The 14,676-nt window shown below is 37.9% G+C and overlaps 1 protein-coding gene across 1 annotated transcript; it reads left to right on the forward strand.

Annotated features, from left to right (window-relative positions):
* Positions 1-718: 718 nt before the first annotated feature.
* Positions 719-14,120, forward strand: sucla2 (succinate-CoA ligase ADP-forming subunit beta). Its single transcript, XM_065293634.2, has 11 exons — positions 719-877; positions 1,777-1,972; positions 8,856-8,955; positions 9,033-9,195; positions 9,374-9,502; positions 9,589-9,727; positions 9,812-9,973; positions 10,510-10,652; positions 10,881-11,001; positions 11,373-11,461; positions 13,374-14,120. Exons 1-11 carry the CDS (start codon positions 794-796, stop codon positions 13,446-13,448), a joined length of 1,401 nt encoding a protein of 466 aa, XP_065149706.1. The 5' UTR covers positions 719-793; the 3' UTR covers positions 13,449-14,120.
* Positions 14,121-14,676: the final 556 nt, after the last annotated feature.

Genomic DNA, 14,676 nt, shown 5'->3' on the forward strand with positions numbered 1-14,676 from the left:
GGACTCAGCGGTAAGCCATCTAGCCTTTATACATATCTATGGGCCAAGTCATGTGATTTTAGCAAACGAGGCTTCATTACGTCATAGCTGTTTCAAATAGCCGATGGTTCACCACTAGGGGCAGTTGATCACAAATGAAAAGTGTCAAATATGGTTAGGTGAACTTAAGTCAGTTTTATTATACAAGTTCATAAAAAATTCATCCTTCTGGCTACGATTTTGCATACATTTTTGTTTATTGAAATTTTAAGACAAACATGTGCATAATTAAAAGGGAAATTAGAGTGTTAATGATCTGTTTGCCTTAAATAAAGCAAATACACTTTCATTTAATGGCTTAATTAAGTAAAAAAAAAAAAAAAACCGTTTAAACATATTTTTTTAGAAAAACCTTTGCATTTATTTTGTAAAAAGTGTAAAATGTTTGCACTGAAATCTTGCTTTTACAACGTTTTCAACAGCAGGCGGCGCCATATTTAGGTGTTTCAAGCGCTTCAAAACAGTGAATCATTTTTCGAAGCAGTAGGTTCAATTGATTCAAAGCTTCGAAACGCTTCGTTTCTCCTATCACTACTTTCACGTCCGTAATATGCTGTAATACGCATAAACTAGTTTTTATTCCTTGGATCGTTGTTTGAAAACGAGAAAAGATTTTAAATGGAAAATCTGGACACTTTGTGACGGAAACCGCCAGCCGCGATTCTCAAAGCGCAGTTGCGCAGTTGTCGCACGTCATCACGCAGGCGCGTCCACTCATTTGTTTTTCTGCTGCGCTGCTTGTGCCCAGAGCAACATGGCGACGTCCCTGATCTGTGGCCGGTTGTCCGCTGGACTGAGGAAAACCGGTTCTAGGACAACTTTAAACTCGGCTGCTAAGGTCAGTTTGGTGTACATACATTAGGTAACCGTCTCCTATCTTTATTTGTGCCGTGTCCCCGCTTTTTAGTCACTTTTAAATACTCCAAATCACCGCTTTGCGTTTGACATTAGCGGACAGGCTAACAGCCTGTCATCAATATTAATGGTTTAACTAGCAAGTCTATTCATTATTTACTCAGCTGGACTTCTTCTGTACTCAAGCAAGACTTTAAATGAGTCATTTGGGGTTTTACTGGGTCTGTTTGTTTTTATGATGCCCATAAACACTGTTGTCATCTGGGTCCACTAGTTCACTTTGACCTACATGGCCAGAGGAACAGCCTGAATTGTTGGAGTGAACTCTTTCTGTTCAACTCCAAGTACAGATAGTTAATATAGTTTACTTCTGAATTAACACTTACTTCAGATGTTAGCATAACTGGTTGGTTATAGACCTGCAATTTTTACACTGTCTTCTGTCTTTATGACTTGAAGTGTATTTGTTTTAAAGTGTACTTGGATAGGATGGTGAAATGTTTAGCAAGATGTTGTGAACCATGTCTGGTACAACTAGTATACTATACAAACTAACCCTAAACATTGTTTAATGGTAAATAAGTTAAGAACAAATCTTCTGTTTGCCAACTTCCCTTGCTTATAGAAAGGATGTATATTTAATATAAGAAAGAGGGTGAAGTATCACCCCTGTGCCCTTATATCCCAGTATTAAGTTGAAGTCTGGTTTTCTCCCTAAATTATTAAAGTGAAAATCTTTATAAATCTGATTCTTCAATCTTTGTTCTTGCTTTCTTTAAGTAAGCAACCTGCAAAAGAAACTATTTGCAATGTAAATATCACCTTGGGTTTGCTTACTAGTAGGGTTTAGTTTGTCTATTTGTTTTTACGTTGATTTACCAGGTGCTTGGTGGGACATCGGGTCTATTTGGTAACCATGGAAACCAGCCATCTCCATTGTTGTCCGGGCAGCAGCAAAGAAACCTCTCCCTGCATGAATACATGAGCATCGGGCTCCTGAAGGAGGCGGGCATCTCTGTGCCCTCGGGTATGGTGGCCAACACGCCTGACGAGGCGTACGCTGTTGCCAAGCAGATCGGTAAGACTGTAGTATACGTTGGTACTATGTGTTTTTGTCATAAGACATGTGACGTGTTTAAAGGTTTGCACTTGGTAGTTTTTTCTTCGCAGCGTCTGAAGTTTGCTGCTTATCCGTTATTTCTCACCAGAAACCACAAATTTTTGTTTATGATAATACTATAAAGGAGCATGTGACGCACTTTTCTGGTATCCTCAGCTTCAGAGTTGATATTTGTGAACTCCCTGATCTCTATTTCAGTTCAGTTTGCAGACATTTCTCATCGTGAATGTTAATGTGCATTTAAAACACCCATTTTAAAGAAATGAACGATGCATTTTTTTGCGATGACACAAAGGCATTTTTGTTTATTAAAAACTCATTCGAGCGCATGACGCGCTATGCTTTTATGCTGCTGAATGATCTCCGCTTCAGCACGGATAGTGACGAGCTCCCTGATATTCGCTTCAGTCCAGTTTGCCGATATTTCTTGTTGTGAATGTTAATCTGCATGTAAACCCCTCGTTTTAAAGAGCTGAAGCATAACTTCACTACGGCACGCGTAACTTCACACAAAGGGCTTTCCGGGTATCTGAAAGCAATGTTACTAGGTCCTCTTTCCCCGAGCGATCCCAGAACATTTACGGGATGTGTTTTCGTTCACACAGAAGCCTGTTTGCCAATTTTCTTGGACCAAAGTGCTGAATGAGGTTATATAGTCTTAGATGTCCTATGTGTTTCATCTGTGTTGTTCTCACACACACACTGCACTCTATACATAGATTTGTGGCACCATTGGGGAATGTGACCGCCCAAACCCTTGATCTGACAGTCAGCATACAGGCAGCACCTCCACAGACACGTGATGGACAGGCAGCAGAGGTGGAAAGAGTACTGAAAATTTGTACTCAAGTACAAGTACAAGTAGTTGCTAAAATAATACTCAATTACAAGTAAAAGTACTGGTGTTAAAAATGTACTTAAGTAAAAGTACAAAGTACCCCTCTTAAAAACTACTCAAGTACAAATTACTTTTTAGCCGGTGATATTTATTGAATAAACATTAAATCCATTGAATGAAATCAGAAATATGAATGGATTAAAAACAGGCAATTTGTGTTTTATACGAATAAACACATAGTACAGGAATTGTGTCTGTTTAAAGAATGTTAAATGATTTTAACAGCAGCTATAATAATAATGATAATAATTATTATTATTATTATTACTATTATTATTATTATTATTATTATTGTTTCTTCATATAATTTTTATCAAGTTATAAAAATGGTCTAATGTTATTATTATTAATGAATTATGATGCAACATAAATAAGCTTGCTGGGTTATTTTATTTAAAAACAGATTTTTTTACATTAACTCATTCCCCGCCAGCCATTTTATCGAAAAGTTGCCCGCCAGCATTTTTTATGATTTTCACAAAAGTTTTACAAAATGCCTTCCAGGAAAATTTTCTTCTAAAAATATATAAACATACAAATATATCAAATGAAAGAACAGACCCTCTACTTTCAAACAAACAATAAAAAAAGTGAAAAACCGCTTCATCCTATTTTTTCCCTGCTTTTAAACTCTTAAATATTGGTATTTTTCTTTACAAATACACTTTTTTTAGCAAAAAGCTGAAACAAATGCATTTTTGTGAAGGAATTTAGTCAGAGATCAGATTCAGAACGAAAATCAAACATAAAATTTGTAAAAACGTTTTGGCTTCAGTTTATCCATAAATGGGGTAAGTCCGCTATCTAGTGGACAATCGCGGTATTGCTCATTAACATAAATTCTTCAGAAACACGTTTTTTATGCAAATGTTTTTTTCTTAATTGACAAGATAACTCGTCAATGGCAGGGAAAAGAGTTAAAAAATATTATTGGACAAGAAAGCTTTGAAAAAGTACCCTACTAATATTTCAAAAGTTATCAGCATTAGCACTGACATATGTGTAATTTAGACAGGCTGTCAGTGCAGTTACACTGCTACGCCAGTGGGACGCGGCAACAGACGAATTTGATAAAAGAGTCCTTATTAGACTGTTTTTATTATTATAAGCTTAAAACACTGATTCAATATGAATAATACAATGTTAACAATGACATGAAATTCATCTTTGAGCGCCATTTTCAATGCTAAACTTTTTTTTACGGTCTTTGTGCTCGTCACCTAGGTAACTGAAGCTCATGTTTCAAGTGATGTTTTCAGTCAAATTATCGTGAGGTCTACCCAACATTAAAAACGAAAACGATCACATAAATATGGTTATAAGTCTTCTTACCATAATGTGCTTTTTGAGATTAGAGGCTGAAGTATTGTAAGCCGAAATCAGTGCAGATGGCAAACAAAGTTGGCATTACATTTGCACGCTGTCTCCTTTCCTTCCTCTGTTTGTGAACAACTCCCAGGTGCGGTCATGGGCACTCATCATCCGGTATTGCAACCCATTCTCACAACTTTGGAATTTTTAATTAATTCAGCGTCCATAACGCCACAGTTCTTTGACATTAAATACAACGTCACAGTGAAGGACGCGCGAGGATCGATTGAATAGCTCTCCAGAGACCGGGCTTTTTCCGGTCCAAATACAAGGGTTTTTATTGGCCCGCCCATGATCAATTATTTTTATTGGATATCCATATGCTGTCAAAGATTTGAATATTAATTTAATTCAAATTCTACAAGTACTTAGTAACGAATGTGATTTTCAAAGTAGCGAAGTACATTACTTACCTTAATTTGTACTTAAGTACAAGGAAAATTACAGACTTAAAAATGTACTCATAAAAGTACAAGTACACGAAAAAACTACTTAATTACAGTAACGTGAGTAGTTGTAATTCGTTACTTCCACCTCTGACAGGCAGGGCTGTAAACAGGAATAAAGGAGGCTCGGGTTTCTCTTGTAAATAGGGACTAGAGAGAGGAACATAAATAATGCAGTTTCTGTCACCCATGAGTCCAGATCATGGCCTGATTTGTGTCCTGAAGCCTGTCCAAGGCATCACAGGAGGCGACTTTATTCCAGACATATGTACCAAATTGATGATTGTTTACTGTGTAATTCAGTTGGGTTAATGGAACAGGACTGGAAATTGAGGTTTGATTGCAAAAGGTTGGAGTGTTTAAACATGCAAAAAATTGCAACATGGAAACCTGCGAATATCCAGGGTTTCACAATCTCAAACCAGCCATGCATTGGTTGTTTATTCATGCATTGGTTGCTTCCTTATTCCAGTTCTTCAACGGCTTATGAAGTACTTGTTCAATTCTGAAGATTCTGTCATTTCAATACTTTTGCTCTCATTTTACTTTAAAATGCATATGGGTGATTCTCATGAAAACTTGGTTTTAAAAATGTCAAGCATGAAAATGTAAAAATTGCTTAATTTACTTTTTTTCCCACCAGACATTGAAAAACAAAGTCTGGAGTAAATGGGAACATTAATTTAAACACTTTTATTTATCATTTAACACTTTTTGTAACATAATTTAAAAAATAAGTCCTAAAAAATTTCATTACCGCAACAGTCAGAGAACATCAACACTGACATATTTTCAAAATGACATGACAAACCTGAAAGAACATAATTTGGAGATTCTGCACATGCATTTAAAATCAAAGTATTATGCTTATATTAATTAAATTAACATTTAATAAGTATCTGTTGCGGTAATGATAATCAAAATGTCGTGTAAGCATTCTGACAAGACAATATTTCAAATTAACTGTAAAAAAATTATCTTACCTGGTAGCTGTATGTGTGCTTAAACTGTTCTCAAAAAGTGTTGCGGAGGATGAGAACATCAGGCATGGACACATCATTTTCCTAATTTTTATTCATTATTATTATACATGAATATTCAGTAAATATTTTTTCTGTCATCTAAAGTAGTCTAGCAAAACATCCATTTATTTATTTTCTAAATATTTTTGTGTTAATTTGATTAAATTACAACATAACGCATGTTCAGACACCGCCGGACATTGCGGTACTGAGAATTTCAGCAGAAAATTAGATAAAATTGACAAATTATAAATTCTTATGTTGAAATCACACATTGTGCAAGGTAGAACACCGTATTGTGTTAATTCTGATGCTTTTTAATGTTACTATATTACACATTTTATAGCTAAAATCATTAGTGCCGTGGTGTTTCAATGGTTTCGTGAGAATCACCCATATACAGTGACGGAGAAAGCATACTTAAGGTAGTCTATACAAAGTATGCATTACGGCATTGTCATGTTATCACGCATCAGCAAATTTAAAAATGTTTTGACAATCTAAAGTTTTGATCTGTTGTTTGGATTTTTAGCGGCATCGAGTGGTGAGATTGTAAATTGCAACCAAACCCTCTTTTTCGAAACGCATAGTGAAGCTATGGAATCCGCCACAGGAACAACATGTCATCGTTTGACACAAAGTAGTGACAAAACACGCTCTATAGAGCAGTTTGTCAATTTAGGGCTACTGTAGAAACACGGCGCAGACTTCCATGTAATGGGACGCACGTTATTGTAGATAAAAACGGCTCATACTAAGGTAATAAAAACAATACAATTCATTATGTTAGGTCTTTATTAAAGGTATAGCGGAAGATTTTCCAGAATTCTTTTTTAAAAGAACCGTCCCTCCACCTCCTCCCAAGAGGGAACGCCTATTAAACGTGTGCACGAGAGAGAGAGAGCATGCAGGATCCTAGTTCTTCTCTTCGCTCTGTTTACAAGTTGCTGTCGGCATGTTTACCGTGTCTGCGCGGTTCGTGACTTGTGCCAGGGCCAGCATCGCTAATCATAGCTAACATCAACTTTTACTAACAGTGATTTTAAATGTATTTCTCCAAATAGCATGCCAAACTTTACCTGTCAAGTAGAAACTTTGCGTGGGAAGCCCAACCTGTCCAATTAGCTAAATTGTGTGTCTTTGCAATAGTCTTGTAATAACTTAAAAAAGCTGGAAACATTTATAATTTCAGTGTTTCCCCTAGGTTTACAGTTTTGAGGGGGATGTAAACATTTAAAGGAACTTAAAGGCACCCCTGTAATATAATGGCAGGGGAAACACTGAATTTTGTTTGTTTATTACAACCGCATGGATTGTACAGTAATTGCAATTACCGGTAGAATATTAAACTCTTTCATTTTTTTGCATAAGCAGGTGGATCTCAGTTTAGGTCAATGTTCCTGATCAAGTCATTTTGTTATTGCAGTTGTGCTGTGCATTTATTTCACCCTGGTTGTGCAATGATTGACAATTCAAGACTTTTTAGTTATTACCGGCTGTAATGTTTGAAAATGATGATGACACAACATTTCCATACAGGGAAATATTAACTGTCAATAGCAGCTTATGTAAGTGTGTTTTTGTTATTGTACAGCATGTCCATGCCGGTTTATAAACTCTGCCTAATTATAGTGGGGTTTTTTATGACTTATTTCCTTTTATTTGTATTTATTTATTCATTCATTTTTTTACAGCCACCTATATTATTGCCTGTAGGCCTATACATATTCGACTTTCACTGTTAATTCACCTAACAATCTTAATAAGCCTGATCATCATGAATTAACTGTGTTATCTCTTACCCAATTTCAAGCGAATGATTTCAGTGCGCAAATGAATAAATTATTATAATGCTTAGCAGTCTCACATAAAAAAAGAGAAAAACAAAAAGAAATACTTTTAAGAACAATGAAAAAAAATAATGGTAAAGTGAAACCTTTTTTATGCTGCGTTTACACCAGCTGCGTTTGAGGCGTCAAAATCGCGTCTACCGCGCTTAGTTTGCCACTTGAACAGTTTGAATGCATTTGCGCGTCTAGAGCGAAGTAGACGCGTGAAAAAAGCAAGCTTTTGACGGGCGTCAGATGCGAAGTCTGCTTCTTGTGGGAGGGGCAAGTGCTATGCTGTTGTCTGTTTGCAAGATGGCTTATGTTGATTGTGCATTTATCGAGAGAGTTACCGGTTTGTATTTGGTCAACTTACTATAGGGGTAAAATAGTTTAAAAACCGGCGGGAATGCTGCGGGTCGATAAACGTCACGTGACTCAAAAGTGAAATGTGTATTAACAACTTGCACAGGTTGCCCAATGTCCTCACTGACACTCTTCCAAGTGAGGTCCTTTTTATTCCTGTCTCCATAGAAATAAGAACTTGTGTCGTATAGCTCCGGGTGACTGCTCACGAACAATATCAAACGTTCCTGCATGTTGAATTAATGACTCCGGGCAGGGCAGGCTCCTGATTGGTTAAAGCAGAGCGAAAATCTGCCAAATTCAAATTTTTCAACTCGAACGTCAGCTGCAAATTAGGATCAAACGCAAAATGCACAAAAAGCACCATTCACGCGTGTACCGCGCCAGATGCTCAATTTGCGCCATTACGAGACAGCACCGCGCTAAACGCCTCATTCATGCCGCGAGACTTCCAGAGGCAAGTCAACTCGTCTTCACATTGACTTAACATTGAAATCACTCGCGCTTGACGCCTCTACCGCGGCTGGTGTAAACGCAGCATTACTCATTTGTGTGTCTTCGCTCTGCATACCTCCTTTTGGCATTCATGGCGCTTGTTTGTCACTCTCTGGGTGGTCTATGGTCCTGGGTGGCTTTTTGATCTCTCTGTTCTGATCCTTACCTGCTCTTATCTTCAAATTGGTTCCCTGTTTTAACTGGACTACCCCAATAGCCAACTGTAATGAGACTATCCTCGTCTCTCTGCCCTCCTGGGGCACCACTGACTTCCATAGTTGAAAAAAAATCATATTATGGAAGTCAATGGTGCCCCAGATCTGTTCGGTATCCATGACCTTAGTGTTATGCATCCAACTACAGGAACACTTCCTGTATTGCTTTCTCACCGACTTTTACTTATTTTCTTTTTCTCAGGTTCTAAAGACCTTGTGGTTAAAGCACAAGTGTTGGCGGGAGGTCGAGGCAAAGGCTCATTTGAGGGAGGACTTAAGGGCGGAGTCAGGATTGTTTACTCGTGAGTGTCTCTGATGTGTTGTTTTGCTTTAGTACTTTCATGATTTCTTTATCTTTATTTCTTTCTCTCTCTTTTAGGCCAGAAGAAGCGAGAGACATTTCCTCTAAGATGATTGGCAAAAAGCTTTTCACTAAACAGACAGGGGAGGCAGGGCGCATCTGTAACCAGGTGTTTATCTGCGAGCGCAGGTACCCTCGCAGAGAGTATTATTTCGCCATCACCATGGAGAGGTCTTACCAGGTGAGACGTCACACCGTTATTGCTTTTTCTACATGGTGTGCAAGATCATAATGCAGCAGTAAGCAGATTGAACAGCAGGGGGCGAGAGACGATCTTTGTAAATCTGCCCTAGTCTGCAATCTGAGCACGAATACAAGTTTCACCTGCTCTAATCTCTACGGTCTCATGATATCTGCAGGGCCCCGTGCTGATTGGCAGTTCTCAGGGGGGCGTGAACATTGAGGATGTGGCTGCAGAGAATCCCGATGCCATCGTGAAAGAGCCCATTGACATCGTGGAGGGAATAAAGATGGAACAAGCCATTAAGGTGCAACATGTGATGCAACTAAATGGATACTTATAATGGTCACGTGACCATAAAAATGTGACTTTTATGTGCTTTCAATCTCTCAGGTGGCACAAAAGATGGGCTTCCCTGCCGCACTGGTCAATGAAGCTGCAGAAAACATGTTGAAGCTCTATGATGTGTTTATAAAGTATGATGCATCTATGGTGGAGATCAACCCAATGGTGGAGGACTCATCTGGCATTGGTATCCTTAATCTTATCCAGATCTGATCATGCACGTTTTTTGGCTTGATTTGGCAGTGATTTTAAAAGTCTTCTGTATTCGCAGTGATGTGTATGGACGCTAAAATCAACTTCGACTCAAATGCTGCCTATAGACAGAAGAAGGTTTTCGACATGCGGGACTGGTCCCAAGAGGACGTCAGAGACCAGGAGGCAGCCAAAGCAGACCTCAACTACATCGGCCTGGACGGTACTATCGGTTGTTTAGGTCAGTCAAGTAAACGCCTTCCATTATCACAACATCCCGACAATCAGACCCACTTATCAGCAATTGCGGCGGTCATAAGTTGACATACCCATAAGACGTTTCCAGATACTGAATTAAATAATACAATGGATCATTTATGAAGTAGTGCACACACTGTAAAAAAACATGGAAGTAGTTTCCGTGACTTCGTCTGTAGAGCATTTTTAAAGCCCAAAGCCGTCTTCATTTTTGCGTCACGTCACCATGCGTCACTCCCAAATAACCATAAATGGGCAAAGAGATGGAATGTGGGTGGAGCTGTGGTGCCTACTTGCTAAAACCATGCCCGCCTCAGCATCTTTTGCACATCTATTTTAATCCAGTTTCTTATACTATGAAATGACAATCAAGGCGATGTAAATTTTTAAAAAGGATCATCTGTGTAGATTGATATTTTGTATTCTGAAAAGCATTTTCAAAAGGTACGCTAAATATTTTCATGCGCAACCATTCTTGTAAATTGAGTTTTGAATACACCTTTGTCTCTCTCTGCTTAGTCAATGGGGCTGGACTCGCCATGGCAACAATGGACATCATTAAACTGCATGGTGGCATTCCTGCCAACTTCCTGGATGTAGGAGGCGGAGCCACAGCCCAGCAGGTGACAGAGGCCTTTAAACTCATCACCTCTGATAAAAAGGTAAGGTCGTGTGATTTATTGTCGTGTGATGTCAGTCTACTTCTACTTACTTATTAACCATAGTTGGGTTTAGAGACCAGAATATCATAGAGACTTGGGCTGTATTACCTTTGATGTATTTACAAGCAAACATTAATTAACATATTTTTTGCGACAAGGAGTAATTGGGGGGCAATAATTTGTTTAGAAAATGTAGATTTGTATTATTTGCCTAATGTTTCTCAACAGGTCCAGGCTATTTTGGTTAACATATTTGGGGGTATCATGAGGTGCGATGTTATCGCACAGGGCATCATCATGGCTGTGACTGACTTGGACTTGAAAATCCCCATTGTAGTGCGGTTACAAGGTGAGAGACAAAGATGGACTGAAATGAATAGCAATGTGATTTATGTTGCATTTGAGTTTGATTAATGAAGAGAGAAAGGGATGATTTGAAACCCATTTAAAACATTTTCATTCTCGCACCTTATTTAAAAGGGTGCTGATCTGATAAATTGACTCATTTCTTTTTTTAACTCATGAATAGCTATAGAGATTAATACGAAAGTCCCAAACCAAAAATAAACAAAAGCTTGTTGAAGCCATGACATAACCGTTATCACACGTCTTTCCGGACACATTGAGTCGTGATGCTCACGCCGGAGAAAGTTTTTGCAGATGGATGTTTGTGCGGAGTCCTGTACGTTCTGTCATTCTTTGCGCTCCTCTGATCTTCAGGAACACGAGTGGACGATGCCAAAGCTCTGATCGCCTCCAGCGCTCTGAAGATCCTGGCCTGCGACGATCTGGACGAGGCAGCCAAAATGGTGCGTTGATCTTGTGTCTTTTCACTTACACAGGCAAATAAACAATGACATGGAGCTGAAGTACTGAAATGAGGAACAAAGAGGAATATGGTTTAGGGGTCTGATTAATATAGTCGCACCCAACTCGTTTTAAACCTGTTTGGGTGTTTCTTGTGAAACACAACATATTTAGATGTTGGTTCAAGCCGTTTTATTTCATTCGAAATGTGTTTCTAGGTACAAGCAATTTTATTCACATTGATTACATCAGAAATGTGACCTGACACAATTAAAGACAGTCAGAGATGTGACCTTGGACCACAAAGCCAGTCTTAAGTTGCATGGGTATATTTGTAGCAATAGCTATTAGCTAACAATACATTATATGGGTCAAAATTATAAATTTTTCTTTTATACCAAAAATCATAACAGTATTAAGTAAAGATTATGTTCCATGAAGATATTTAGTAAATTTCCTACTTTAAATATTTCAAAACTTATTTTTGTGAGTGGATGCAGTTGCTTAGGACTTCATTTGTACTTTGATTGTGTGATTTTCCTCAATATTTAGTTTTTTTTTGCAGGGTCAGAGTGCACATAAACACTGGTTGTATAATATATATATTTTTTTACATTTTCATTGTTTTTAAACATCATTTTTTAGGACATTTGTGCTTTTCTTTGACTGACAATAGTTAAAGGCACATCGCGCAACTTTTTGGCCACGGTGGCGCTAGACATGTATTTTTCACGTCTAGCGCCCCTAGAGTTTGTAAATTTTTAAATATATTGATATTTTTCTACCAAAATTGCATCAAAGGCCCTTATTATGGATGGACACTTTAGGGCTTTAAATCTTAAGCACCATTTACTACCATTATAAAGGTTGGAACAGGCAGGACATTTTCTAATATAACTTGATTGTGTTTGTCTGACAAAAGATAATCATATACATCGAGGATAAGTAAATCATGGGGTAATTTTTTGTTTTTTAGCTGGTAATCGAACTCAGGTCGGTGAAAGCACGTCTGGGTGATTCTCACGAAATCCAAAGTGTCCAGAATCAACATTTTTAGAAAGCCCTTGAAGCCAATTTTTTGCACATATAAGATTTCTTTTTATGAACTTATTATAATCATTATTTTTAGAGGATTTAAAAATATTTCCTATAGAATTATTTACATTTTTTACAATTATAATTATCAAAAATTATCATTACCACAACATGATATTACATTAAATATATGCATTTACAAACTCATGTTTCGGTAATGAGAACTAAAAAGTTGTCTAGGTACTATGACAAACAAAATTGTAACTTTTATCTGTAGAGAAAAAAATAAGAACTGCTTACCTGGTAGCCATCTTGAGTGTCACAGTCAATTATGTCCCTTCCAACGATTTTTTTTTTTTGAAAATGTTAGTTCCTTGAGGGCTTAAACAATGATTGAAAATTGTTGCGGAGGATGAGAAAATTGGTTTTGGACACATTTATATTCTTTATTATTGTCTCTACATTTACCAATGATCACCAAATACCACATGTTTCTTTACTGTAAATGTTTATAGTATAAGATGCACTGAAGCTTTTTATTTTTTAGATTTTTTTAATTATAAATATTTCTATGTCAAAGAACCCAAATCTAGTCGTGGACGCGTTGCGGTAATGAAAATGTTCCCCTTAAATGTGGAAAAAACAATGAAATTGGTTTTTATGATGATATTTGAAATCATGTGCATATAGTACACATGATAGTACATGAATAGATTTTTTATTATCAAAATATTATACAATATACACCTTGCAAGTCTAATTTCGCGAGAATCACCAATCTGCGTCGCATGTCGGAACACATACTGTGTTTATATTAATGCTTGTTACCATTTTTTAAAAATAATATCTCACAGTCATCTTTTCTCTCTCTTTCTCCAGGTTGTAAGGCTTTCTGAAATTGTGTCGCTGGCCAAAGAGGCCCAGGTCGATGTCAAGTTCCAGCTGCCAATCTAACAGAACAAGCCCACAATCCACAGCACCATTTAAACCATCTTTTATAAACTGAATCAAAGCCCACAACCCGAGCTTGTCTGTCTCTGATCTCCAATAGAGTTCTCCACAACCCCCCTCCCCAGTCCAGTTTCTGTCAGCTCTCGTGTTCCCCATTTAGTTTCACCAGTGCTTACTGAATGTACTAAATTACTCAACGTGTACATGGTCCACCTCTATGCCATCACTCCCACCCGAGCCTATCAAAGTGTCCGCTATCATTTTGGTCCCACTGATCGGGTCAGTATTGCTGCCTACTGTAAACTGTCGTTTATTTTGTCGATGTTGTTTGTTTGCTTTAGTGGAGGACGTATTTATGCGGGACTGTATTTATACTGTTGAAATGCACGTGGGGATCTGACTTTTGGGTATAAAATGTCTTTGACACACATATACACAGAATATCAAAAGCCCACCTTCTTTATCTGTCTACCCCCCTCCCTTCCTCTGCTTTCTGTAACTTGGGAGCGTGTGTCGCTGCAGGATGTTCTCTTTGTTCTCCTGAAGAGAAATGCACCATTTCCCTTTTAAACAAACGCACAAGCACTCGCAGGGAATGTGTGTGTCATTGGTGTTCTCTCGGTGTGAAACAAAGCCACCCGTGCAGCAGAGAAACAATAAAAATACTGAAGAGTCTCCGAGGGTGATGTCACTGTCTGTTTTTGAAAAAGGGAACCTCCATGTTTTCGGCAAAGCACTTCCCTTGAGTCCCGTATCGTTTGTATGCGTGAATCCAACTTGTGTAAAGATCTGGATGTGGCAGCACAGTTTGTATTAAGGTTGTCTAGAAACATTACAGGATTGTTAACTTTATTCTTGGTTTGCAAGTGTTAACCTACAGAGTTTATATCTAACCCTAATAAAACACACCTGCATAAATCTTGATGACCTTCAGATGTGTTTTCTTGGGATCGGAGAGCTAAACTCTGCAGGACAATTCCCATTCCCAGAATTCCCATTCATCACTTTGGCAGATCCCCGGCAGGTGCAGCACTCCCCAATACGTTTTTAGCTTCCAGAAAATGTATTTTGTTAAAATACACTTTGTTTTTGAATGGCCATCAATAAAGAAAGACCTTAAGAGGTTCTTCATGCTGATCAACGTAGCATCTGTAAAGCCACGTCAGTTTGCTTTGTGGCCATATTCATAACATTCACTGTGCTGCTATTGTAAGTCAAGCAAGTATGGCTT

The sequence above is a fragment of the Paramisgurnus dabryanus genome, chromosome 7, assembly GCF_030506205.2.
Source record: "Paramisgurnus dabryanus chromosome 7, PD_genome_1.1, whole genome shotgun sequence".
Lineage (NCBI taxonomy): Eukaryota > Metazoa > Chordata > Actinopteri > Cypriniformes > Cobitidae > Paramisgurnus > Paramisgurnus dabryanus.